This window comes from Chiroxiphia lanceolata, chromosome 9, assembly GCF_009829145.1.
Source record: "Chiroxiphia lanceolata isolate bChiLan1 chromosome 9, bChiLan1.pri, whole genome shotgun sequence".
NCBI classification, from domain to species: domain Eukaryota; kingdom Metazoa; phylum Chordata; class Aves; order Passeriformes; family Pipridae; genus Chiroxiphia; species Chiroxiphia lanceolata.
This window is the reverse complement of record NC_045645.1, coordinates 15,991,173-16,019,162: the sequence shown is the minus strand read 5'-3', so window position 1 is coordinate 16,019,162 and position 27,990 is coordinate 15,991,173. Positions and strand designations below refer to the sequence as shown.

The 27,990-nt window shown below is 43.5% G+C and overlaps 1 protein-coding gene across 2 annotated transcripts; it reads right to left on the bottom strand.

Annotated features, from left to right (window-relative positions):
- Nucleotides 1-229: 229 nt before the first annotated feature.
- LRRC8C (leucine rich repeat containing 8 VRAC subunit C) lies at nt 230-26,923 on the bottom strand. 2 transcript variants are annotated; one of them, XM_032695991.1, is made up of 3 exons: nt 26,845-26,923; nt 8,802-8,943; nt 230-6,353 (listed from the first exon to the last, which is right to left on the bottom strand). In XM_032695991.1, exons 2-3 carry the CDS (start codon nt 8,937-8,939, stop codon nt 4,083-4,085), a joined length of 2,409 nt encoding a protein of 802 aa, XP_032551882.1. In that variant the 5' UTR covers nt 8,940-8,943; nt 26,845-26,923; the 3' UTR covers nt 230-4,082. The 2 variants fall into 2 exon arrangements, with proteins under 2 accessions (XP_032551882.1, XP_032551881.1); XM_032695990.1 differs by lacking the exon at nt 26,845-26,923 and adding an exon at nt 23,342-23,377.
- Between the last annotated feature and the right edge of the window lie 1,067 nt (nt 26,924-27,990).

Sequence of the window (27,990 nt, the reverse complement as noted above, 5' to 3'; positions counted from 1 at the left end):
CAGCGGGGATGGCTTCTTTCCTGGCCATTTTGCTGGCTTTCAGAGTGAGGGGATGGAAGGAGGTGCACAGGAAGCGAGACTGTGCGACTGTAAATCCTGTCAAGTATAACGATGTTTTATCAAACATATTTTCCGATTTCCCTCCCAAGGGACCAAACCCAAAGTCTGATCTTTAGGTAACCCAGAAACAAAATGTTTCCCAAACAAATAATCACATTGCAGTCTGACATGGTTGTTATTACAAAAGAGCATTTTATTTCCATTTTTTTCTGGGTGTACTATATTGCAATGTAACACTATGCAGGTCTATTATCATACTAAGATTCTTGCTACAGAATTAAGATGTTTGTCCATTTGGTCAAATTTCAAAGTTTTTCCTTGGCATTCTTACAGGACTCATCACCACTTAAGCACATGAATTACTGAAGTACCAGAAATTATATGAGACTTGGAACGAGCGCTTTCCAATTGGAATTTGCAGAAGTTGTTGGGCTGGCTGGATGCATGAGGTCAGCACAAATATCCATCCTAATTCTGACAAAGGGGGAGATGCACATCTCACCAAGTAGATTTGTTTTTCAAGCTTAATGTACTGTTAAGGTTGTCTTCTTACTTTTGAAGCAATCTTTGTCGTCTCTGCTTCCATTACCAAGGAAGATTTTTATTATTTTTGAGCAATAGTGAAAAAACACTTTGCTTAAATTCTGGAATTGTCATACTTGTTAGGCACCTGATTAAAGTAAGTAGTTATATAAACTCTTTGTATATATACAAACCATGCCTAAAGTATTATCCACAAAATGTCCATCCATTCTAAGTCAAATACTATCCGTCACAGAAAAGTCTAGTATGAATTGTATGTGAATATACATATGAGCAGTACATGATTCACTGAGTAAATATGGCACTTTTACATATTTTCCTGGATGTCATACAGAATTAGGAAACAATCTTCTCTCAGCTGACACGTTTCTAAAATACTGCAATATGGGTTTGGAAAATACTCCCCAGATTAGACAGTAAGAAGTTTAGAAAAGTCAACAATGCAGCTACCTGAGTTTGTTTCATTAAGAAATTAACAGTAATGTGATATTTTATCATTCACTGCGAGCCTGAGGGTTGTCTACTCACAAAAGCCAAGCTGCCTAATGCTGCTATAGATACAACAGCACAGCTCTCCAAGCACGCGGCTCGGCAAGATGATGAACTGACCTAGCACCTCCAAAGTGACTTATCCCACTTTCTCCTTGCCCAGACTCCAGCTGCAGAATCCCGTCTCCTTGTTACTCCCACCCTAGTGTCCATCCAATCCTTTGGAGAGCTGATCCAGCAGAAAATTAGTCCCTTTTTTAAACTGGTATAGTTTTCTGCTGGTTTAAAAAGTTGATTTGTCCTGTGGAGGGATCAGACCAGCACCAGACCTGTAAAGGTACAGGAGAAGCAGCAGGAATGTGTTGGCAGGAACAGGGAACATGGGAGGAGGAGGGAACTGCCCCTTTTTTGTGGCAGTGAGCTGTTAGACTGAGGAAGCTGTCTCAGCAGACCAAATCCTTGGAGAAGATACAGTTATTAGTGCGAAAGTGCTTAGACCGGTATAGTTTATTCCTATCAAAGTGAATAAAGATATGCCAGCACAAGGCACTTTATACTCATGTAACTGTGTCCACATGAGGGGTTGCACTGGTATAAATATAATCAGTAATAAACGAAACTCCCATATCCCCTAAGTGATGTATTCACAACAACATCATAGAACAAGTCTCCAACCTTCAGTTATGAGGTGTGCATAACTTCCATTCAGAAAACAGACCACAAACTACACATGAAACAACATTAGACACAAAATAAATTAAGGATTTAAAATGCTACATCTAGGAATATAAAGACTTTTTAAAAAACTTTAAATGTAATCCCATATTTCAAATGTAAGTAAGAGAATTATACAGCTCCACCAATTACTTGGACATTTTGAACAGTTTACATTCATCAGGGACAACAGCACTTTGGTTTACATAATTAGGTTAATATGAGCAATGAAACGTTTCTCTCCCTCCCATTACATCAAAGTGAAATACATTTAGAATATATATACTGCCACGCTGTTCCATTAAGTGCATTCCACACGAGTTAGAGTAGCTCTCCAACGGCTACATCAGTTATAGGTCTTCCAACAGAACTAAATCCAACCCCTTTAAAAAAGCTTGATTTGATTCCTTCATGCCTGACCCATTTTTGATTAATCACATGGATCTTCTCCAGAACATATCCAAGCACAAAAAGTAAGTCTGACTTGGTACTGTGGCAAGCCCACATACCAGATTGCACAGCACACCCCGGATTAATGAGGAAATTCTCATTGTAGTTTGTCTTCCCATCTTTTTAAGTCAGACTCTTAAAACAACAGTATGCTTTTGTACCAAGCTCAAGAACTCAGATTAACTGTAGCTCAAGACATGCAATGGCAATTAGAAAACATTAAGAGCAACCAATCTGACAACTGTCAATTATTTTACATAACTTTAAACAATCAGCAACTCAACCTCTGCGATTTAGAGAACCTCTGCCTCCTAGAGAAACAAGTACTTATTCCTAGATATTCTTGTGAAATATTTATGCACTGCCTGCATCTGACTCAAATACGTGTTGTTGTATAGGATGAAGATATCTCCTCCCAGCAAAATATTTTACTATCATATGGTTATTTTTGACTAGCTTAAATTAGCTTGCAAGTAGCACATCCCTGTCAAACCTGACTAAAAGAAATCAAATGGCTGGATTAAATAAACAGCTGAACATGGCTTCAGAGGATAAAGTTCCCAATCTGATGCATAATCATCAGAGATTATTATATAATTTTAAAAAGCAGACTTCCAACTGTATGATTTCCAATTTAATTACTATCTGGAACATGAAAACGTAGCCTTCGTCACTGTCCTTGAGTAGGCTGAGATTTGTGAGAAGTTAATATATTCATTTAATCTCATTTTTGCAAATCTGCAAATGTTCCTGTGCTGAGCTTGGTTTTATGATATCCAAGTTCAATTAAGGAGCATATCAGATACTATTTCCTTGTCAGAAGCTTTACAAACTAAATGTGATTGCACTTTTTCTGGATCCCATTCCTGCAAGGTGCCAAGCAATCTGGTAGGGAAGTGAATTGAGGGGGGCAGAGGGCACTTTCTCTCTTGCAGGACTGGGTGTTTAGGGGAGGATGGGGTTTTTCAAGATAGTGTTTCATCCTGCTGGGTTGATGTTTCCAACACAGTGAGTTCATTCCACCCCTTCCATTCAAGTTAGTAGGAATCAGGCAGCTGCATCCCTTTGCACTGTTTGGAAAACCTTCAGCGTGAGTCATTTTGGTGCTGATTCCTCTGTGAACTGCGACCTTACTCTTCCTGCACCAGAGAGGAAATTGTAGTCAGTGCCTCCAGCTCAGCGCAGTGTATGAATGGACAGCTAGACTGAACTTGTCAAAAGGCTCTGAAGGAGTTCTGCACATTCCCTCACGCCTATTAAAATATATAAAGAACCTTTTCTATTTCCTTTGATCATCTGAGAAAACCATGTAATAATACAAAAAGGATTGTCAACCCAGATTTGATCTTGGTTAGATGCTGAACACCTTCTACTGCCACTGAAGAAAAGAAGAAACGAGGCATTCAACACCTGCAGCACCACCTGTTGAAGACCATGTCCTAAGGGATTAACAATAACCAGGAAGACAATATAATCATCTATTACTAACTATGCAACCCAAAGCATACAGCTTAAACACAGTTTCCCTGGTGGGATTAGGAAAAGGAAAAAAAAAAAATCAGCAGATAAACCCATTTACTTTTACCAGTAAAAATTAAGTTACAGATGCCCTTGTTCTCAGGGCAAAACAAAAATATCTTAAAACAGTGAAAAAATATGAGAAAAATTTATTTAAAAATATATGTACTCCTTACTCCATATTTGTTTGTACAGAAAGGATTTGAAAAAGAAAAAAATAATGACAAACTAAATGCATATTCGGAGTATGCATTCTCTAGAGCATATTTGGTAGAAGTGTTATTTCTGTAAAACTGAGTGAGAAGAAGTCATTCAGCTTTCATTTGCTCCCTGACATCAGAAGGCAACGTTTCAAACAAGGTGTCCTCTACAGTGAAACCAGTCCGCTTCAGAGCTCTACACTCACCAAGCTCAGGTGGGAGGATTTCAAAGTGATTGCCTTTAATATCCAAGTAGGAGAGGAATACCAAATTACCAATTTTAGGTGAAAGGACTGACAAGTTATTTTTCCCAATTTTCAGAGTCTTAAGTTTTTTGCAAAAGTATAGTTCATCTGGCACGCTCTCCACTTTGTTGCAAGTAATGGAAAAGTATTGTAAACTCTGCAGAACTCCTATTTCAGGTGGGATAAAGCGAATGTCATTGTAAGACAAATCCAAGTATCTGATTTTGTTGCATAGGAATAGGTGGGACGGAAGAACCTCTATTTTGTTATGGCTGAAGGAAAGCCGCTCTAGACTAGTGAGTTTCTTTATATGCTCTGGGATGTACGTTATACTGTTGTACCACAGCTTTAGAATTGTCAATTTTCGCAGATGTTGAAAACTTACTATTTCTTCAATGGATTTGAGGTTGTTTTCCTTCAGATCCAATTCCTGAAGACTGAGGAGGCTGAAGACTGCATGAGGTATGCGCTCTAAATCACAATGAACCAATTCCAGCTGTGTCAGATTGACCATCTTCTTCAAGTTGTTGAGCATCACTAACTTCGTGCCATCATTATGGATGCACAATTTTTGCAGGTGACTTGAAACATCGACTGCAGATTGTGGGATTTTGGACAAATTACTTTTTATGTAAAGAACTTTCAGGCTTTTAAGCTCCCGAAAAGACTCCAGTGTAATGTTTTTGGAAATATCGTGACTTAGGGAGCCAATTAAATGGAGCTCTTCCAAATTTCTGAGGCCATACATCCAATGTGGAAGCTCTCTGATATCATCGAACTTGACGCTCAAGATCTTGAGATTCTCCTTCAGAAAAGCCAAGGCGGCACTGTGGATCTTCACGGAACACTGGTGTAATGAGAGCTCCTGGAGATTGTCCAGCTGTGCAATGGTTGCTGGTATCATTACATTATTAATTATTTCAAGTTTTAATGACTGCAGCTCAGTAATTTCAAAAACTGTGTCTGGTAGCCCAGAAAGCATGAAAAGCTGTAGCTCCAAATGGCTATGGGAGTTTGTCTGTAGTCTCTGTCGCAGTTTATCTGCAGTCCACTCATTGTTTAGGTTCAGCTGTTTCAGCTTATTTTCACTGACTTCAGACAGGAAGACAGCAAACCGCTTGGAGTAGAGAGGATCATACTGATCAATCATATGAAGCATGAAAGCAAAGTCATTCTTGACATCTGGGATATCATCAATTCCCGTCTCTTGCCGAACATATTCAAAAGAATATTCTTTCAGTGAACGGTAGAACAACCAGTATAGTGTATAAAGGCATGTGAGGCCATAAATGCTTACAAAGCACAGGTAGCAGTAAGAAAGTTTAGAGAACAGATGTGCCATCGTGTGATTACAGCAAAAATTCTTGTATCCTGTCATGTCTTCAATATCAACATTACAGACTACTGTAAAATTAACTTCTGAGACAAGTGCTGTGTTGTAAGCAATAATAATAAGGAATTTAATTACCTTAAGCACAGTCTGGCGAACGTACATGACATAGAGTATATCACCCTCCTCAACATGCAGTCTAAATTTCTTCACCTTTTCAAACAGTGCTTTGGCCTGTTCACCTTCTTTCTTATCTAATGCCCCAGGTGTTCCCTTATCCACAACTAACTTCTCAGGGATTGATTTTAAAGACTGTGTCTTGACCAAAGTGCCTTCAGTGCTTGGCTGAGTAGTATTAGACTTGTTTATGTTGTTCTTCCTGTTATCTTTCTCTTCAGAGTCTTCCCCCGACACTTCAGATAAAGCTCTTGTTGTCCAGGGAGAATCAAAACATTTCCCAAGTATTGAAATGAAGTGTTCAATTTTGGAGCTTGATCCAGGGAATTTGAACCAGAAGTTACTACACAGCATGAAGACCAGTGTGTGTATAAGGACAAGGTAAGGGAAGTACTTGGCATACCAGTGCAGAGCCCGTTCATAACACACCTGATTTATAAAGCTGTATTGTTGAAGGTCCAAATCGGTCTTCAGTCCTTTCATTTCTACTGTAGCTGGAGGGGTGGATGGCTTCAGTGGTGGAAGAGGGGTTGTATCTGGGATTGTGTTAAACGCATTTGAACTATTAGATTGGTTCTGGCAAGGCTGTAGGCGCTTTGGAAGGCATATTATCTTGTCTTGCATGACCTGAAACACATAAAAAGGTATCTTTTGAACTGATGTACAAACAATGATGGCAGCACCAATGGGTAGCTGTCCTTGGAGTTCCTCCAGCTGTCAGGCATTCCTCCCCACAGTCTGCTACTTGGCCCCACAGGCTGTGCTATTATTATTATTATTTCCAACAAGACTCTTGTTCCATATGCCAAGAACTAGGTCACCCCTTTTTATCTACGGTTAGTTTTCCATAATTTGAATAAGAGTGCATTGAGATAATCCAGAAAAAGGACAAGTGTGGGTAATGATTCCAGAAAAGACCAGAGATCTCCTGCATTGCTCTGCCCAGAGACAGACTGTTATTGCCACGTGTATCCACCCTGGCTACACGATGTTCCGAGACAGCTTAGGCTTGAAAGCAGCACAACTGTATTCACATGGCCATGCTCTCACATGGTGATGTCTTATCATACCAAAATATGGCTGACAAGGGGATAATGTGGGCATATCTATGCTGGACAATTACTGAACTTCAGTCTTAATAAAGACAGGTAGGGATAATTCTTTGATGGCATTTGTATGTGCATGGACGTAAATTTTATTCAGTTTCTCATACATAATACAATAGAGACCTCAGAGAATCAGAGAATGATCTGGGTTGGAAGGGAACGTAAAGATCATCTAGTTCCAACCCCCCACCATGGGCAGGGACACCTTCCACTCAACTGGGCTGCTCAAAGCCCCATCCAACCCGGCCTTGGAGACTTCCCAGGAATGGGGTATCCTCAACTTCTCTGGGAACTTTAACCTGTTCCAGTGCCTCAACACCCTCACAATGAAGAATTTCTTCCTAATATCTAATCTAAACCTACCCTCTTTCAGTTAATAGCCATTACCTCTTGTCCTAACACTATATGCCCTTGTAAAAAATTCTTCTCTATGGGGGACTTTTGTACGATGGACTACACACCTGGGGGGAAAAATGTAGCTCTGTCCTTAAGTCTGTCTATAAACAAAAAAAAGGGCAAATCTCCTAATTTGGGCTGGTCATCCATGTTGACAAATGGAGGTCAGAGTGCCTTATGGGACCAAACACCTTTGGTGTCATTTGGGATATCTGAGTTCAATGCAAGGCTTTCCATAGGTCTGAATTTACAATGCTAATCCATGTGATAACAAGCTCTGTTTCTTGCCTTGAATGATTAACTGGGATTGGCCCAAACTAACAATGTGTGTGTAGTATATTCTTTGACATCGTGGTTGTTGAAAGCACTAAATATAGGGTATGCAACAAGAGCTACCAAAATCAGATCCTCCTTGAGGATCCACCCTGGTGCAGAGAGATGCTGAGATAAGATCACATGCGTTTTAAACAATATCAGTGCTGTAACTGTTGACACATCAAAAACTCCTGTAGTTTGTCTGTATACACTATTTTGATACACACTCTTACTTATACCTTGGATTCGTGGATCTGGCAATAAGTTGAAATAAAAAAACTCTATTATTTCAGTGTTTCCACACGCTATTTTCCAGTATGCTTTATCCAATCAAGCAGGTAACGTTAAAAATAACAGATGATTTACTTCATGTAGTAGCAGTGAATGCAAAACTCAGCCCTATATAAAGAGATTTTTAAACATGAACATTGTATCTTTAAACTGAAAATACTTGTGAATGGAGAATACAGGCAAAACTACAGTTGATTTCATGTGAAAAATCCTGGACCATGTAAGTAAGCAAATTCCTCTGAAATAAGAGCTCTGTCAATGTGTCCCTTTAGTTCCATTTCAAAGTCATGCCAAGAAATGTTAGATCCATGTTTGAACCAGTTTGTAACTTTATATTTTTGTGGAGTCATCCCAAAAAGTGCTTTTAATTTCTTTTCTGCTTTTGGCTCTTTAGCAAAACGTAACTAACAGTGATTGACAGTAATGTCAATTGTTTACTTATAAGCATCCTCAGCGATGTTTTGGGATGGAAGAGATATAATATCAGCAGTGAGTGGTGTTAACAAAATAAGCACATTCATTTCAATTCTTAGGCTTCAAAGCATAAGGACAGAAAGAATATTGACATTTGTCAAATAAAGAAAAATAGAAATTACAAAATTACTTTTTTCAAACAGCAAAATGGTAACAAATAAGAACTTAAGTTGACCATGCTTTGTTATGCCAAATTGTGGTGAAAACACTGATCTAGGCACCAGTCCAACCAACAGCTCTTATCTTAGCTGGCGCGGCTCCATTCGCTCTAGTGCAGTTCAGCTGATTTACAGCTGCTAAAAGTCTGGTCTGTGTTATTTGAGGTTGCTACCTAAACAGCTTTAATCCTGAGACCAGCAAATTTTTGCTTTGTTCATGGTGAACCCAAGAGATCAAACAAGATGGGAAACCATCCTTTCAAGGTCCTTCCTCATTCGTGGTGTTCTTTCACCACTGCTGAGCACCCGCCACGCCTCTGTCCCGTTGGATTTACCTGTAATGTGCACCCAAACACACCGATCATCAGCATGGCGACAGAGAGATAGTCCGTGAACACATCCCACCAGGGCTTCAGCACCCTGAACGCCGGCTGCTGCTCCGAGAACTGACGGAACTCGGTCACAGGAATCATCGTCCTGCAAAAGAGCAAGGCCAGCGCTCAGTCTCCTGCAGCTCGTACCCCTCATGCTGTGAGAGCAAGTACTCTCTGAGGTTTGAAAAAAACCCCTCTGTAAATGAAAGTCCCAGGAGCTGGCACAAAAGTTTCCAGCTACCGCCCAAGCAGTCCCCTGGACACCCCACTTCAGAAGAGCTCATGCTGCCCCTGTGCAGCTCCTGTGAGGAAGGGAGAGGACTGGGCTTCTGTCTATGCAGGCAGGCAATTCCTTCTCTGCATTGACTCGGCCATCTCTCATGGGTCAGGCCTTCTGCATCCCTGAAAATCAGCCCATTCTGTAGATAGAGATGTTCAGCTTTGTACACATTAGCCTTAATCTGAAAGGTCTGGCTGAAGTGCTTGTCCTGCACTCAAATTTCACAGGCCCTTTTAGCTATCATGTTTCATTCACTTCCGTTTTATTCATAGTGGTTTCAAGGAGGTTTTGGAATATTTTTCGGCATACTCACTACAATTTTAAATCTACTGTGTTTTGAGTGCAGGTTGCTAAAGTGCTTTAGGTAACCAAAATACAGGCAGATCAAGGGCTTTATCTTTGCCTCAGATGTCTAGGCTTGCATCATCACCTCCTCTGAAAAATCAGCTAGCACATGAGCATGTACAGGCAAAGCAACTGATTTTAAAGCCTACAGCATATTGTGTAACTGAATCCCTGAGATCAAACTAGTACTGAAACTCCCTAGGAAGTTACAGTGGAAAGATAAATTCACATGGAAATGTAACAAAAATACTCCCAAGGGCAATTTACAAAATTTGTCCATTAACTAACATCATAAATGCCCACCACAATCACTTCATATCACAGTAATATTAGAAGTCTATAATCCTGATTCAGCTGCACACTGGGACCCATTAATGTTGGTTTGATGACATCCATCCATGCACATGCTTAGTGATAAGCACACATTTGCTGATACACTGCTGAGGGACTTAGAGGATTCAGTTCATTCAAAGCCAGGGATTGGGAAGGGAAGGATTCAAGCCCTAATGGCTGCAATTCATCTCAAGCATACAGCCATCCTAAGAATTAATAATTGACCACCACTACACTGGCCATACTCGTGTGGAAGGATGCACTTGGCACCTTCTCAGGTACTGCTGTGTCTCTTCTTGCCCAGCTGATCCTCCAGAGATACTGCAGTCCCCAAAGGCATAAGGTGATATCTGTAAATATCCTGGGGAAATATCAAGGTTGGGTTTGCAGCTCTCTGAGTGAGCAGCATAAAAACCTTTATTCCTTACCCCCCTCTCCTCTTGCAACCCTCTCGTATTGCTTTAAGCACTGCTTGGTCAGACAGGAGAATATTTCTCAGCCTCCTGCCCTTCTAAAAGCTGTCCCCAGGATGCATGCTACAATGCCAGATGGAATTGCACACACCTCTTGCACGACTGGCAATCCTCAAGAGGAAAGCAGGCAGTCCTCCACAGCACCTCCAAATTAACAGACCATCAGTGAAAAGGATGGCAATGCAGGCCTGACTTCACATGGCCAGGTCAGGGGCTTGGCAGCATCCATGCCAACAGGCCTGAATTGCTGCAGTGCTGGCAGAGGAATGCAGCATTCGTTATCAAATGGCAGGCAGCCAGGAGCCACAATTCTGCTTTTTGTGCGCTTGTCTTGCAAATGTTAGCAGAGGTATTAGGGAAGATATACCTCTACAGCAGAGAACAGCTGGGGTAGCTGCTGGGACAAATCTTTGTTGCCTTTCATTTTTCTTTTAGAAATAGTGGTGGAAAAAATGGATCCCATAAATTAGAGGTGCCTCATGCAGCTTTAAGTACATGCCCAGCTGAACTTCTGCTGGCAGCTCCCAGTGGCACATGAGCTGAAGAACATCACGCATGATCTCTCTTCCATTCCTGTATGCATTTAACTGCCACTAGTAAGGAACTACTCTTCTCTTTTTTATTTCCATATAAAATGCAGGTGACTGAATAGCTGCTGGTAAGCTTTAAATTTCTTTTTTTCTATCAAGTATTGAAAAACTTAGAAAATTGTCAAAGGAATACACTAATACAAATGTTACCTAAGCAGCTGCCATGCAACAGTCCTGCTCAAAGTTTTGTAACACATATATCACTTGGCTCAGGTTTTGAGGCCAGCTGGCTGACTGGAATGCCATCAGTACACCCAAGAATACCTATCAACAGATTGCTTTAAAATCACAACACTTTCTTCCCACCCCTGCAATAATGGCTTTTGAGTGCTCTTTTGTATTCTGCTGCCACAGCCTCTAGACATCCTATTTGTAAGATTTTTTTCAAAAGTATAAACAATTTGAGTGTCAGGTAAAGACAAAATTTTGTTTTGTTAGAGTGGAGATTCTTGAGAAAACACAAGTGCTCACATGCACCAAAACACGTGGAGACCCAGGCCTTGCTGGTTAGACATCTAAGCAGCTGTGGATCTGAGCCATAGTGTTAGGAAAGTCGGCAAGACTGAAACAGGGGCAGCGCCTGACAGCAGATGGGACTGGAAACTATCTTACAAATTACTGTCCAGGGACAGCTTTAAAGACCAAAAAATTATTTTGGCTGTTGTTTTCTTATAGGTTTTATTATGTATTTTTAGGGGTCTTTGTTGTATTATATATTTGCTTTATTTCTTCTAAGTGATATGTGGGGAATTTAGATGAAGGCAGATAGTTTTTGGTAGCACAAACACATGCTGCCCTGATTCCCTGCATAATGTGACTCCTCATAAGTAGAGTGCACATACTATTACCCTGATTAATGGGCCAAGCAGAGGGAGAGCTGCATCTATCCTAGAAAACCTATCTCTGACGGTAGAAGGTTTGCAGTTCAACACCAAACATCAAAATCTCTCTGCCACTAATGTCTTCCTCTACTGTTAAAGAAAGAAAACAAACGTTACTGAATGATGGCAATAGTACTGCACATAATAACAGTAAATAAACCAACAATGTCTAATGACAGATGATATTTTTTAGCTTCAGGGAAAAAAGACATTCACGAGAAGCTTTAAATAGAAATTGGATGTGAAGAAGTAGGACAACCATTTCCCAGCACTCACTGGAGGAACCCTATTGCTTCACTTGCTGCACTAACAGTCAAGAGAAAATGCTGGAAAGCAGTGCAGAGCAGTCTAGGCCTACCAGCATTGCTAGCATCTGCATGCAGAACGAAATGACACCAAATCACTTTTCATTTGTCTCCCACTTCCTTCTAGCTTCTTTTCCATTCTGGCCTGTCCAGTGACTGAAAGGACATCTATTAGCAGTATCTCTGAGGCCTCAGAAAAGACACAGTAGGTCCACGTAGCTCAGAGCAATCCTGAAAAATCCCTCCCGGCCATGTCCAGAGTTCGGCTCTTCCTCACTGCTACACCCAAAGCTGCATCACTGCCACGCTCATTTATAATCATGCACAAACCTGGTCTGCATGAAATAAAGTGGTTCAGTCAATCATCAATATCAGCAAACCAAAACAGGGCTGCTAAAAAGTCACACTGCAGTCCAAGTCACAGCAATCTCTGGGACAGCACACCATCTACTGTAGTTTCTTATCTCTTCTTGTAACAAGGAGATAGAAGACAAGGAGCTCAACATTTCAGCTGATGAAAACTAAGACAGCATTACTAATTTCAGTTCAGTCACATTCAAAATGTTATTTAATTGCACAATACATTGTAGATGAAATGTGGAGTCTGACTTATTGTTAAATATTATTCTAACCATCTTTACTAGAGTTCTAAATATTGGATTTTTTTTCCAACTAAAATCAGAACATTTTTTTTTCCTCTTGCATTTCTAATAATTCTCAGTCTCTAGAGGAAACAAAACCGTACATGAGATAAATCATCTGGTATTCAGCTACCAGAAGGAAATAAAAAAGGAACTTGGATTAAAAAACAGTTGAACTGGCTGTTAAGCAACGCTGCAGAAAAGAGCCAGATCAAAACCCCACCAAAACAATAACAAAAAAACCCCCAACAAAACCCCCAAACAAAAAAATCTGAGAGGAGAGAAATTAGTAGGGTTTTTTACTGTAATTTTAAAATTTCTATGAAATGTAGAAAACTTGGTGAGTGAAAATGAATATGTCATAATAAGATGAACTATTTGAATCCAGGTGCAAGTGTGATACCTATTCCATCAGAAAACCTATCCTGTAGGAAGCACCTAATGCATGGACAATTAGGAGTGAGACAACAAATTAACGTGACCTAAAAGAGCTAAGGAGAATAAATAGATCCAAGTGAAAGAGAAAAGTATTGGAAAAAAATTAGACAATAAATCAAGAGATCGAGTCAAGGGATGATTGTGAAACGGCTGCACTGTGGAGCAAAGCAGCTTCTCAGCGATTGGTTTACATCAGGGGGAATAAAGGAAAGCAGTGGGGACAGCTCAGAAGTAATGACGGCTCTTGCCAGTGCAGCTGAAGAGAAAAACGAGGCACCAGGCAATCCACATGATGTGCACTGCAGAATACAAAGGAAATCAATTCATGAGCTTCCTGCCCAGTGGGAGCTCGGAGGGTGCTCGGGCGCAGAGCCCGGGGGGTTTCTGGGCAGGGACCGCCTTTGCAGCGCTGGTGCCAGAGGGGCCGAGCGGCAGGGCTGGGCCAGCGCTGTGTCAGCAGGGCCTCTGTGCCAACAGCCCCACAGCCACCAGCGACAGCGGCCCAAGGGCCCGGCCCTGCCCCGCCACGGCACAGTGTGCCCAGGCTGGCACTGCTCACTGCCGGGGCTCCTCAGCAGCGCTGTCACAGCACAGCCAGCAAAGCCCCGGGGACAAACCCTGGCCTTGGCTTAACGCTGCACAGGTAGGCACTGTGAGCTGCTCACCGCGGCTCCGTGTCCACCCAGGCTCTGTGCCCTGCCGTGCAGCAGGGCACAAGGGACCCCAGTCAGAGACAGGGCCGGCTCTGCCAGGAGGGCAATCACTTGGGGACATGAAAGGTGAAACACCCCCTCATCAAGCTGTATTCATCTTGCATCTTGGGAGACACTTCACAAAACAAAAACATTAATGCTCAGAGAAGTGTCCCTGTGGTACTACTGTGAACAAAACCACTTCTGGTTTCTAGCACCTTCCAGGCCCCAGGCTTGAGCTATTGCTAGGTGACAGTTGCTATTTTTAAGCGGATTCTCACAGAGTAACTTCATTCATTTTATGAAGCGTAGCTGTGTGGACTGGCACCAGCCCCCAGCAGAATTAGAGGGTACACGATGTTGGGAGCGCTCCGTCCCTGGTGAACAGCACTGTGCCTCTCCCACTCCACCCCACCTCAGCTTTCAAGGTATAGACTGCAGAGACATGGCATTAAAAAAACCACACTGAGCAAAACAGAAGGGAGTAACTGGGAGGCTCTGCCTTTATCTCACCTGCAGCACATCTCACAGCGCTCATTCCTCACTGAGGCAGACTCCCACCACCCTCAGCATCACCCGTGTACAGCAGCCAGACAATGCCCTAGCTATGACCTCCTTGCCCAGCAAAGCCCAAGGGCCTCTCTCCATGCCTTGCTGATCCTCACGTCACAGAGAAGCAGAGTCACTGCTGCTTCATGTGCTCAGGCAGGAGACCAGGACTTCCCAGAGCTGCATTTGCCAAGCTACAGGTATTTTCACCAGAAATCAAGCCCTCTGCTATTTTGTTCTTCCAGTAGTAAGGTTACTCAAGCATGTTACCATGCATTGAAGCGATCAGTGTCATCCATTGCTTGTTTTAGGGGAATAACCAAAGCTGCGCACCAGAATCAGGGCCCCTGAACGTTGGACAGGCAACTAACATCCAGAAGGTACTGGTCTGGCCGAGGTAGGCTCTGAGGCATCAGTATAAATTACACATCAGAGGGAAAAATGAGGAGGAATATAGCTGGAGGAGAGAGAAATAGCGATGTTTCAACTGTGAAGCATAAAAAGTTGGTGATATTTCTAGAGCTGACTAGAAAAGATGTTTAAATTATTAGCCAGCTGACATTTAACCATATTATCCTGACATCTGATCAATCCTCTTCAGATGCAGTAGGATCAGCACCACCATCTCAAGAGCGACACAGATTCCAATCAAGCCCCAGATGGTATGGACACAGCCCTGATCACCACCAGGAGAGATACTTTCCCTTAGCATGAGGAGCTTTGGGCTGGTGGCTGCAGGACCACAATCGCAGTCCAGTTGAGTATAACAGGAAGGGTCAAGGCTGAAATGTCCTCAAGAGCCAATTCAGACTGGGGCTGCTTGGTCTTCTACACCAGAGATCTACTGAAAGGATAAAAGGCTAGGCAAACCCTGCCCTCCTGGCTGTTTTAAACATACTGCATATGCTAGGATAAATTATGAAATGCCTTTTGGGAATAGCACTGCAGGAAGGTCTTTGGGTTGGTTCCCATACATGATTTATTGCATATTCATCTTCATTACAGGAACAGAGCACAGCACATATTTAACATACAACTAACCTGTGACCTGGCAGCAGGGACTCAGAAGAGCCCAAGTACTGCGGCCACATACGCAGGGGCTGCATGCCAGTGGGTTTTGTTTTACACAGGACATGGCACTGCACACCCTGAACACCACAGCCCACTGTCCTTGGTTGTGAACATTTGTTACTCTGCACAAATACCATGAAGTTACCTTTCAAGTGTTCTGTGCTGTTTGGCCTCGGCTGTCATGGGCCAGGAGGTGAAATCAAGCTAGAGTGCTTCTCGGCACGGGGCCTGAGGCTGCACTGAAACACAGAATTTTCCATTCCTATTTTACCTGATTTGGAACTGCACACTGAGATAGGTAAATATGCAGGGGTGAGGGATTTTTGCAGTCAGGTTTGTGGTAATGTATTCTCAAATAGACTATTTAAACAAAATCACTGGTCAGTACAGAGCCCCAGAGCTTAGGGCCACAGTCTCCTCTAGTCAGAGCTGATAGGCACAGCCTGGCATGAAAATGGCTTGGTGCTACTATCATCAGTCATATATTCTGTTGATTATATCTTTACCAAATTTAGGTGTGACTGGGTCCCCAAAATGACCATAAGGAAAAACCTGTGTAATTTTAAAACAAAATTTGAACAAAGATCTAGCCAGCAATTGTTCAAACCACTCTAGAAACAAGATTAGGGGAACAACACTGGATGTCCACACTACAAAACTTGTGGTCTCTTTATTTAAAACTTCCCAGGTCCCCCATGCCCCAAAATTTGGCCTGTGTACCAGGAATGCAGTTTTTACTGCTGTGTGAACAGCTGCCTATAGCTGGATAATTTATAAACCTTTGGAAACTGTGGGTTTGCATCTGTCCTTTGATCTTAGCAGCTGAACACTTCATCTTCAGCATATGTCCAGGAGCCCCTCACAGTTCCTGGCACTGCCCATGCTGGCACTATAGATGACAGACAGCAAACCTGCTTCACTTCATCACCTAACCAGAAGAGGACTAAAAGTGGACCCAGGGACAAGACACCAGGTCTGGGAAACTGAGATTAGACTAAGGGGGAAACACGATGATAAGAGCTGGAATTAGTAACTCCTAATTCCCAAGAGGTTGATGTTCCTTCCTTATCTGTGTATTCTCACACACATTGTACACGCAGTGAAATAACTTCTGAACTACCCTGACATTCAGTTTTGGTAATTATCTTGCTATATGGTTGTACTGGCCAAAATGCCCAGCATTTTGGTAAGCGTAGGTGCTTGGTCAGTTCCCATGTAACATACAATAATACCTCTGCTACTGACTTCTCCCTGCATTTGAAGCATTTCAGGAGACCAATTTCCCTGCTAGGCTTTATTGCCTTTGGTAGTTTCCTGCAATATAAAATTTAATTTAAAAAAAGGTAAAAATTTTTTGCCTGGAAAAACTACTTTCAACATTGGCTCCTGTTGCCTCTATTTCAAACATGATGGCTTACTTCTTGTTCTGTTGACTGCACTCAAGATTTTCATAGGAAGAAATACCATCATTCTGAAGTAAGAAATACAAACAAATGATGCTGTTGCCTAAACATAAATCCCATGTTAAGGAACTGGAACAACATTAAAAACAAACCATTTTCATCCAAGCAGTTATTTTTAAAAGTCTATGTGTTTACTGTATTTTCAAACAAATTCATCTCCTTGAGGCTGAAGCTGGTGAGGAAATGTGACCTAGAGGAACAACAGAGCGTGAGTCAGGAGTCCACTGGGACATGGACAGCCTGTGCACGCCACATCAACCAGCCATGCCATCATTCTCCAGCTGCAAAACAGAAAGGTATCTACTTTCTTTAATACCTTTGGTGGGAAATATGAATGAATAGTACTATAAAATCATAACATGCTGTTTTTTTCCAGTTTTCTGCAGTGGCTGAATTGATACCATGTCAAAACTTCCCTGCGAAGCCACTGAAGTTAATCTGATTTCATACTACACATTACCAAAATTACATGTCCCAGGTGGTACTAGTTTACAGCCTGGGGAACAGACCAAATACAATTAGCTCACAGAAGACATTATTCTAGTACCCATAATTTGGTGGTCCTGCAAAACCTGTGCAACCCATGCAGTGTTCACAAGGGCTGCACATGCCCCGATGATGATGAAAGCAGGCTGGCCACGATCAGACTGTCTGCTGTGTGACGGCCACGATCAGACTGTCTGCTGTGTGACAGCCACTCAGAGTAGCAACGGGGTTTCATTGCCAGGTGCACTGACAGGAGACAGCTAGGTTGTGCCACCTGAACTCCAGTAGAGTCACAACCCCTCTACTGGAAAACTGCCCTCCATTATGCCAGCTGCCACAACCAAGCTTCCCCAGAGCCCCAGCTCCGCAGGACCACAACCGTGGGCAAGACGTCAATGAATCACTGGGGATTTAGTGCTTGAGGAAACTGGAAAGGGTGTAACTTCCAGAAACTTACTGAATACCTAGTCTGCTCTTTTCCCTCTGAGTTACTGAGGCACACGTGCAAGCATCCAGTGTGTATTTAGGTTTCAACTGCCCCTCTGCCTAACAGCCAGGAGGGAGTGTAGTGGATTCAGAGGCAGCAGTGAATCCCCCCTGCTCTCTGCTCTTGATACCATCTGCTGTGGCAGTGGAAGACCAAAGACCTGAATCCAGAACTCAGAGGAGACATAAGGGACACAAGGAGGAGACATAAAGGACATAAAGAGGAAGTACCGTTAATAAACTGCATTTCAAAATATATGCTGCAATTTTCACCTACATATACAGTAAGTGCTGCTTTGGCAACGAATCCCAGACAATAACCTTCTTGTTTGTTCCCACTGAGTCATAGCACTTTTTCCTGTATTACACACCAAAAAGACTTCCTATTGTCAGCAGCTCTTTGACTTCAACTTGGTTGAACTGAAGACAAAAAAATATTCCAGACTAGATTCTGCCAGATAAAATCTCAGTGAAATCAAGAGGAATTCTTTCCGTACCAAGCACATGGGCCTGTGTGGAGATTTGGCTTTGCTGAGCTATTTGTCCAAAACTAAAGTACACTCCATGCATTTCTATGTCAAAGACTACTTCAAAGGCAATACTAATCATTTTTCATCTCTGGGAGTAACATTCTTAGTTTATCAGGGCTATCACTCAAGCTGCCAGCCCTCTTTCCAGAGCTGCAAAATGGTTTTAACGCGAGTGTAAACCTCTAACAGCAAACCAAAGCACTGAGCGAGAAACTATCCAATAAGTGATATTTTAGTACTCCTGAAATATGTCTAAATGTTTGAGAAAAGTAAATTCACATCATGTTTTAATCAAAGTTATACCATGTTTTCCACAATTTTCCAGTGTTTAACATACTCAGATAATGAAGACAGAAACAATGCCATAAAATATCATAGGACAGACAATATTACACAAATCAGTGCCATTCCTCATCAAAGGAATATTCAAGCACCTCAGGCTAATACAAGTGCTCCTATTAAAAAATGTTTAGCTGATATAATTAAAAATTAATTCCTAATTGGGACAGGAAGCACAAAAGCTCCATTCTGAGTCTTAAGCAGCTCAACCATCTGACAAGTTAGTTAAAAACATTTTATGCAGTGATTGAGCCAAAAACATTAAAGAAATGCCTGTTTTCGTGATTTGCGAGACTTTTCATATAAAGAATCTTTTCTGCTCCCACTTGCATGCAACACAAAAGAGCTTTCTAAACTTCACGATAGCCTCATAATACACATCTCCCTCCCAAAGTGCCTGGATAAACATACAGGTATTCTCAGCCTGAAACAGCTGATGGATTTTCTTCCCCCAAAACCATCCTTCGTGACAATAAAAATAAAGCTCATGGTCTCATCCATACTCCTGAAAGAAAAAGAAAGCCTAACGTAGATAAATTCAAGTAAATAAACTGGATGTGAAATACACATACAGAAACAGAACTGCTCTTCATATAAGATGACTTTTAAAGATCATAGACTGGAAAACCAGAACTACCTAACTAAATTCTGTACTGGACTTGTTCGGGACAGTGTCCAGCCATGGACCACCAAAGAGGGATTAGCTCTAACCTTGTTCCACCAAAGAGTCTGTTGATGCATAATAAAACAGAAAGAAAGGCTGTTTCCATCAAGCCTAAACTTTGTGAGATCAAAGCAGTTGCTGGGGGGGGATTCTGACAACGCAGGTGTATAGATCTTTGAAATGATGTGATCATGGGTAAATGACTGCAAAGAACAAATACTCTTTTTAATCACATTACACTTAACAAAGGGTTTTTCCGAGAATACTGTCTGTGAACACTGGTGAAAACTATCTAGCTCTGAGACAGCTCATCAAACATTCACGTCAACTGGAAAATGAGATCTCTAATGGTCCCTGCTCAGAGCACCCAGTCTGCCTGCTGACAGCAACCTGCACTTCTGAGCTGTTGCATTCTGCTGTAAATCACAAGTATATCAGGATCTTACACTGCTGCATGCTCAGGGCAGGGCTTGACCTGTGCTCTGCTTTACCATGTGCTCCAGAGCAAGCAATTAGTCCAAACTCCCACCTTCCTTTCAGTGATGAGTAAATAAAATCGGAAATGTTCTCAGCACTTCAGCAGTCTTATTGCTGGCTTGTTGAAGTTAGTATTCCCATCAATACAAAATCACTATGTACTACTGCCATTGCAGGGAGATGTGAGCTAGCCACCTCCATTTTCAGCAGATCATAGGTTAAGCCAAGATTTGAAACTGATATAAAAGGCTGGATTCTGCTCACCTGGAAGTCAATGGAAAAGTTAAAGTTTACTTTGACAGAGAGAAAAATGGATTTTTAATAGTACTGTACAGGACCAAATGTTTTTACATATTCCAATTCAAATTTAGTGGAACTTGCCATAACAGGAGTGTTAGCAAATTTCCATGGAGAACCATGCCATCCTGCTCTTCAGGGGAGACCTTTGTTTTACTTTAAAACCAAGAAAAAACATGTAATGTATCTTAAGGCAGGATTCTCCCAAACAAATGGAAAATACGCAAAGCACCTGCATGTCATCATCCTGCCTTTTAAAGATCTGACCAGATCAAACACAAGATTGTAAATCAGTTCTTCATGGGAGGAGGAGACAGTGTACTCAACCTTCATATTGGAAAAAAATTCTCAAGCAAGCCTCATCCTTGTCCAAACCTACAATTCTCTGAATGATATGGTTGTAAAGTTAATGCTGTGTCTGATTAGCTACTTGTGTCAGGCACCAAGATGTAAAAAGAATACAGTGCAGGAAAGCTGATCCAGGGTCTGCCAGGTTTAAAGACAGCTCTAAGACACTTTGCCTGCCTGAGGATGGGACTGCCCTGTGTTATGAATGAAAGCAATGGAACCAACAGCATACTCACACATGGCTAAGAGGCTGAATCAAACCTAGTCTCTTCCTAGTGGAAAAGAGATCCTAGAAACACAAACCCCAACAAAAGTCATTGCGCTATTGCTTGAATTTGCATCAGAGTTTTGTTGCACAAAATCCGTGGGCAAACAGCTAAAGGATGAAGAAGAGAGGAAAGTTTCCATTATGTTGAGCATTTGAAATCCAACACTTGTTAAGATTCTTCTGACAAGTCATTTTGGAAGGAGAATGGCTTCTTTGCTTTATTAAAGTAAAGTTTTAAAGCATTTTGAGGTTGTTTTTTTTTCTTCTGAGGTCAATTGTTTAATTTTCAGTGTTTTCTTTATTATATAGCCTCTCCCCTGACCTTCACAACTCTGTGACAATGAGGACAGCATCTTTTCAATAAATTTTCTCCAAGAGGAAAAAACTATAAAATTAAACTCTAGCTCCTGTTATTGTGAATTGTTTGGGTGGTAATAGAATTTTTTTTTTTACTTCCCGCAGTGCTCAAAAAGCCTTGGGCTGGGAAGTGCCTTTCTGACGGTGAATAGGGGCCACTTCAACCAGTTGCAACTGAGGTCAACAGACAATCAGGGGAACTGCTCCTCCCAGCACTCTGACCCAGTTCATTATTTTGGGTCTCACTGTGTTGTCACTCTGGCGCTAAGACCACCTGAGTATTGTTTAACCCTCGGTACTGCCAAGCCTGGATATCTCCCTCCTTGGTTGGAGCTCCTTATTGTGGACCTCAAAAGCAGATGCCGAGGTGGGATGAGGCTGCCTCAGGAAATCAGCTTGAACTGGTACAGGAACTGACTGCAAGACAGCACCAAGCACCAAGGCAAGGAACTTGTGAGAAGAATTCAGCAGCCTCTGGTTTTGTTTTTTGCTGAAAACCAGCACTAGCCTTTTCCAATACTGGGCGTACAAAGCAACTAGATTTTTAGGCTTTCCGTCAGAAAGCTTCTTTCTAAAAATGTGTACAAGAGTAAATAATAACAAATAAAGCACACAAAGTTATATTATGGTAAAACCTCTAGCAGGGCCTGTTAGTATTCAGAGTGGAAGAAAACAGCATCACGGCTGCCACAAATTTAGCAAACTCATAAAGCAACTGGAAAAGGAAATGATTCAGAAACCACAGGTGCTCAGCACCAGGCTGCTGCGCCTTGCTGGCAGCCCTGGGACACAGGCACTTGTGAGACAGCAGGAATTCAAGGCCAGGTTAAAATTAGGGATCAATTCGGAACTGTGCTCAGCCCAGCTCTCCATGCTGATCTGCACCACAGGAGAAAACAGGTTTTTCCAGGCGAAGAGTGAACCCAGGGGAGTGAGAGCTACCCTCCTGACTGCTTTCATCATGCCAAAAAGAAAAGTAAAAGCAGGTCTAATATAGCCAGGGGGGAGAGAGGAAATATACTTAGCTGAATTGGGAAGGGAGATTTTTTTATTATTATTTCCAATTTTGCCATGTTTTTCTTAACTATCTTGCAAAGCACCTTTCTTTCTGCCTGTCCAATCTTTTACACCATCATTCAAGCCTACAGTGCTCTGTGGGAGGAAACATGTACATGGGAGTCTTCAAATAGTGGTGCTTATAATACTGAGTCTCTCCTAATTGGAAGTAGTTATTCCAAGAGTAAAGAAAATTAAAAAGCCAAGCCGTAACTAACATTCTTATCTGAGCAACAAAATTCCTCATTTTTAAACACTTTCATCCTCATGAAATACTGGCAGGATACATTCAGCGGTCTTTCATAAGCCTCTCATTTTGCTTGGTCAACTCTTTCCAGTGAACTGGACAAACCGCATTTCGTGAATAATGAACAAAACTGCCCATCACTCCGCGACAAGGCAGGGCCGATTTCAAGCCGATTTAAAATCAGGACTTTTTTATTTATTTAAATCTCTTCACAAACAGAGCCGTGGACACCGGAGCCTCGCAGTGCCACCGGGGCTGCGCTCCCCTCCCGGACCCGCCAAGACCCTCTGCCCTCGGAGACGCTGCGCAGCCCCCGCGGTCCCCGCGGCCGGACCGCCTCCTCACAGCGCTGCTCGCATCCTCCCCGTAACGCGGGTTGGTCTGGGGCTTTTCTTCGGGGAAGATACCGCTAAGGGCTTTCCCCGAGCCGCCCGTCTCCACGGCGACTGTTTCCCTTCGCCACCGCCCCCTTGCCGGCCCCGCTCGGCCCCGAGCCGCCGCCCCGCGGGGCACTCCTGGGGCCGCCCGGCAGCGGAGCGGCCCTGCCCAGTAGGGATGTGGTGGGATGCATGGGGAGTGGGGCTGCCGTGACCGCTTCCCAGCGCCCCTCCGCGGGGGAGGAGACGGCGGCGATCCCAGATAAAGTTTGGCTCCCCCGGCGCTGCCCGGGGATGGGGGCGGCACCGCCGATGCCGCCGCGGGCAAAGCGGCGCCCTGGCAGCCGCGGGCCGGGCCGGTCTCTTCTCTTTTCCCCCGCGGGGACGCAGCGTCGAGCCCCGCGGGGCGGCTCCGTCCCTGCGCGGCCCCCGGGGCCCCCTCCCCTCCCCGTCCCCGGGCGGGCAGCGCAGCGCCCCGGGAGGGGCAGCGGGGCGCGGCAGAACTTACCTGGTGCGCGGCCGGGCGTGGGGCGCGGGGTCACGGGCGGCGGCCGGGCGGGAGCGCGAACATCCCGCGGCGCCGTGCGGAGCTGAGCGCGGCGGGCAGGGCCGGGCCGGGCGGGGCGGAGAAGCCGCCCGCCCGCAGTCGCGCTCCGCCCGCCGCCGCTCCGCCCCCGCCGCCGCGGGGCCACGTCTCCGGTCTGACGCACGCGGCGGTGCCGGGGGGCGCCGGCCGGGCCGGGCTGGGCAGCCCCCGCGGGCGGGACGGTCGCACTTCGCCCGCGCCCGCTCCCCCGGGGGCGCCGCTAACGCTGCCCGGGAGCCACGGCCTCGGGGAGCGCCCGCGGCATCCCCGGGCGGGGGAGCGTTGGCACGGACAGGCTGGGCCGGGGGTGGTGCCGTGGGAAGCAGCGCCGGGCGCGGGGAGGGAGCCGCGAGTCGCCGTCCCCGCGCGCGCGGGCGGCTTCGCGCCGCGTCGGGCCGGTGACAGCAGAAATTGTGATGGAAAGATCTCGACCTCAACACACAGGGCCGTGGAACGACTATAAAGACACCAGGCTGTAAAGCGCCCGGGATTGCATTAACAATGGAAAAGTGTCTCAGAGAGTGACAATTAGAAACACAAACTTCTGGCCCAGCAATTCAAAAAGCACAGTCTGAAAACTGCTGCTGAAAGAAACCACATGTTTAAAGAGACTTTTGTCCAACATTTCCAGAAAGATTTACATCTCTGGCACAACGAAGAGACAGGACAAATTCTGCATCAGAGGGAGGTACTTGCCCTCCAGTAACTTGCCCCTAACCTTAGGGGTAGCGTGTGTATCCCCTTAGGGACAGTTCAAGTATGTAAACAAGAAAATACAAATACATAAGCCCACGGGGGAGGAGTTAATGAAAACAAACACAACATGAGGCATCACAGCTGTTTTGCTGCAAAAATATTAACTGGGTTGGGATGTGAACCGAAGGTCTGCCAGGGATAACTGTGGGTAATTCTGACTTCATGTACTTTCTGACCCATTTGCTTCAGGGACGGCTGAGGGCAGACTCAGGTTCCTCATTTGGGAATCGTGGATGTGATTTCTATCTGTGGGAGTTCAGCTCATCGTTTTCCTAAAGTGTTTGCTTAAGTGCTTTGCTGTGCAGAGCTGCTTTTCTCAGCTGAAACCTCGAGGCTTTCTGAGGCACCTGAAGAAGTGAGGGTCTGAGTCTGCCAGGAGCTGGAAGAGGCTGTCAGCATAGCTCCGTTACAGTCCTCCAGAGCTGCCAACCTAAAATATTTCAGCGATATGGCACCATTATGTAATTTTAAGTGTTAGCCCCGTGCTTTGTGGGATATGCCTAAAGAATAAAATAGGACAAATAAGCAAGGTTTCCACATGGATAAAAGCACTGGGTTTCTTTTTTTTTGAGCTAAAGAAATAGTTATGGTGACTGCTGTGTTCATTTTATTGGTTTCTTTCCATTACTCTTAACTCCTGGCTGCAGCTTAAAGAATCCCTCCCTGTCCTGGATGGTTTCTTCTTTCAGTCATTTGGAGGCAGTTGTTCCTTTCACCCTTCCGTCATCGCTTAGCTCATTTAATCTTTTCTCATAAGTCAGTCCCTCCCCTTACCTAATCATGGTGCTGCTTTTCCTTGAACTCCCTCTCAGTTTCTCGTTTATTTTATGGTGATACGGTGGCCCGTAATCCTGCTATTGTTAACGTTTCCTGTTGTGGACTTTTGGGTTATTTTTGTTCAGAGTTGCTGCAGGAGTTGGAGGACTGAGCTAAGCTTCCCCTGTGAAGAATAATTACAGGCAAGGTCACTGATACTGCAGTAGGAAATATGGTCCATGGATAATTATAGCTGGTGGGTTTGGGGATGGAGGCTTAGTGCAGTTCTGGTATGTGAGCTTCTGGTGGAAGAAGGCCCAAAAATATGTTTACTGTCAAACACACAATTGGAACTCCAAATACCTTTGCTCTAGTGGAAAAATTCTGCTCTCTGCAGAAAACTGTAATTTATTTGTGAATTTCTGCATTATTTTCTTTAAGACCTTCTAAGCAGGTGAAATCTGAAGTAATTTTGGGATGTTTATTTTACTAAAACGGTAAACAACAGCAACTGGATTCAACCACTTGTTTGACTGCAAGTTTTTGACATCCTTTGATTTTGTTGTTGCTTCTTTTTCACTGACTCCAGAAGAATGTGGGATAGGTCACATGAGAAATGTCATTACTACAAACTTAAGATACCTGCTTTAGTGTCAATTGGCCTGTTTTAGTCATTCATAACTTAAAAATTCTACAAGTGTTATTGCTGCTACTGAGCGTTACCTTGCAGTACTTACACTACAACAGAACCAAGAGCAGGATTTGATTTACACCCGAGTTAAAAGTATCACAGACCAGCTTCCAAACTGAGACACAGGAACAGATCACACTGCCAGTGCTTATGTTGCAGTTATCCTCTGTTCCTGTAGCCATGGGCTGAATCTCAAGTGTGACCCAGGTTCAAGATGCCTAATCCTGTAGTCCTTACTCAGCACCAACATAGCACCTGCCAGAATACAGCCCCCACCTGCTACTGATTCCTGCTCAGTTTTGTTTCTTTATTTTTTTTGTCTCTAATCCCTTCGTAATTTGAGGATGCACCCTGAAAAAACTCAAACCCATTCCATACTCTCAGGTCTGGGGTCCCAAGAGTGGCATTGAAGCTGGGCCTGAGGAGATGGTCTGCACAGAGCTTGGCAGACCACTTACCCTCAGCTTCAGGAGAGATCAGGGCAACAAACGCAGGGTTTGAGTGCCAGAGCTCTGTCTATACTTGGAAACACACCCACAGTGAAAATGCTTTTCATCAGTCATCTCTCCAACAACTGTTGAAAACAGCATAATCTGCTAACACAGAAAAGCTAAATTGCTTTCAGACGAAGCACTGAAAAACTGCTTCTGTGATTTGCTTCAGCTCAAATCCAAAATGAATGATTTGACAGCTCTAGTGCTTCTTATCTGCTTGAAGTTTCTGTCAGAATGTATCACTTTCCGTAGTTTGCTTTTCTCTAGCTTTACGTTTTAAACCCTCTCCCCCAAGATTAGTTTTTGAAATATAAATTTTAATTGCACCAGATGTTTAAATAATAGCAGTAAGCTGGAAATACAGACTTTTAAAATAAATTGCATGGATGCTATGGGCTGACTCTGGGAAGGAGAAGCAAAACTTCAGAGCAGGGTGAAGAATAGTGATTTCTTAACCCTGCAGCATTTTCTAAATACTAAAAGTTGCTTTAATCAGAAGGAAAACACTGAAAGTTTGTTTAATCTCATGAGCTCTTTTCTTGTTCCCAATAAAGAGGAGCCACATTCTGGTATAATTACAATGAAAGCAGTGCAATTACATCAGGGGAGAATTTGGGCCAACTAGTTCTCTCTAGAGAAGATATTGACAGCTGTCCCCACATACTGATGAGAAAACAGAGAGCTAAAGACATAACAAAAGAAAGAGGACTAGCTCCCATTTTTCTGACCTTTGGCTGAACTGGAGCTCCTGGATTTGAAGGATGCTTTACCTCTGTTACACTTCTGATCATCATCAGGTTTTCTTCAGTGACCTGTCTGAAAACATCTTCCTAACTGAGAAGCTGCGCAGCTGTGCTTGGTGTGGCTCTGGCAGCTCTGAGCCACTGAGCCGTGTGCTTCATGGGATACGGCATCTTATCTAATTTTAGATGTGATGCAATGAGTGGGGGTAGCTCATGTGAGGCAGGAGGGATGGAGTGCAGCAGCTTGAGCTCAGAGCAAATACTTTACAATTACTAAATGCTACTTTCAATATAACAGAGGCTTTTATTACTACCAATGCACAGTTATGGGTGTGATTGAATAAAGAAGTGGTAGCAAGGACAAACAATTCTGGGCAGGATATTAGGACACGAGTCAATCAGCAGGTTTGCTGTCCTCACATGGTAGCTGAGGTTGCCCCAGTCCTGCCTCCCAGCCTTCCCCCTCTGATGTTCTCTACTGAAATGCTGTGGCTGGTCTGACATACAAATAAGCTTTCTACAGGGGCACCATCTCTTAGCCTCATTCAAGCACTCACAGAGAGATGGCTTAATTCAAGTGTTCAGTTTTCTATCACGCTTGGTTTTCTCAACAGCTCTCTGCTCCTTGCCCAGTTAGTCTGCCCACAACCAAATTCATGCATAGAATACAAAGAAGCTCTACTTTTAGGGAAGTCTATACTTACCAGAACAGTGACTTATCCCGACCAGTATCCTGGCTCCAGTGCTGTGCTGGACTGAGTCACTGCTTACACGGCATGTTCCCCTGGCTGACATCCTGCTAAGAGATAACAGACTGTCACTGGTGGTCCCCTTTGCATCATGCTTTGGGCTTGGATGTTTCAAAGAGGATTCAAGTCTTTCACTGTCATTAGACATCAGCTTGGAATGTTTTTCCCTAGTCCCCCCCCCCCCCCCATGAAATTCCACTGTTGAATTACCCACCTTTTTGTCCACTGTCTTTAAACAGTTAGTTGCAGATCTTTTACTGCTAGCAAACCTGTGTCCATAAATCATATTCTAAAAAGCACAAACAGCACATTCTTAATGGAAATACCCTTTTACACAGCTAAATGATAAAGTAAGTGTTTGAGAAAGCGGTCCCTATGTTTT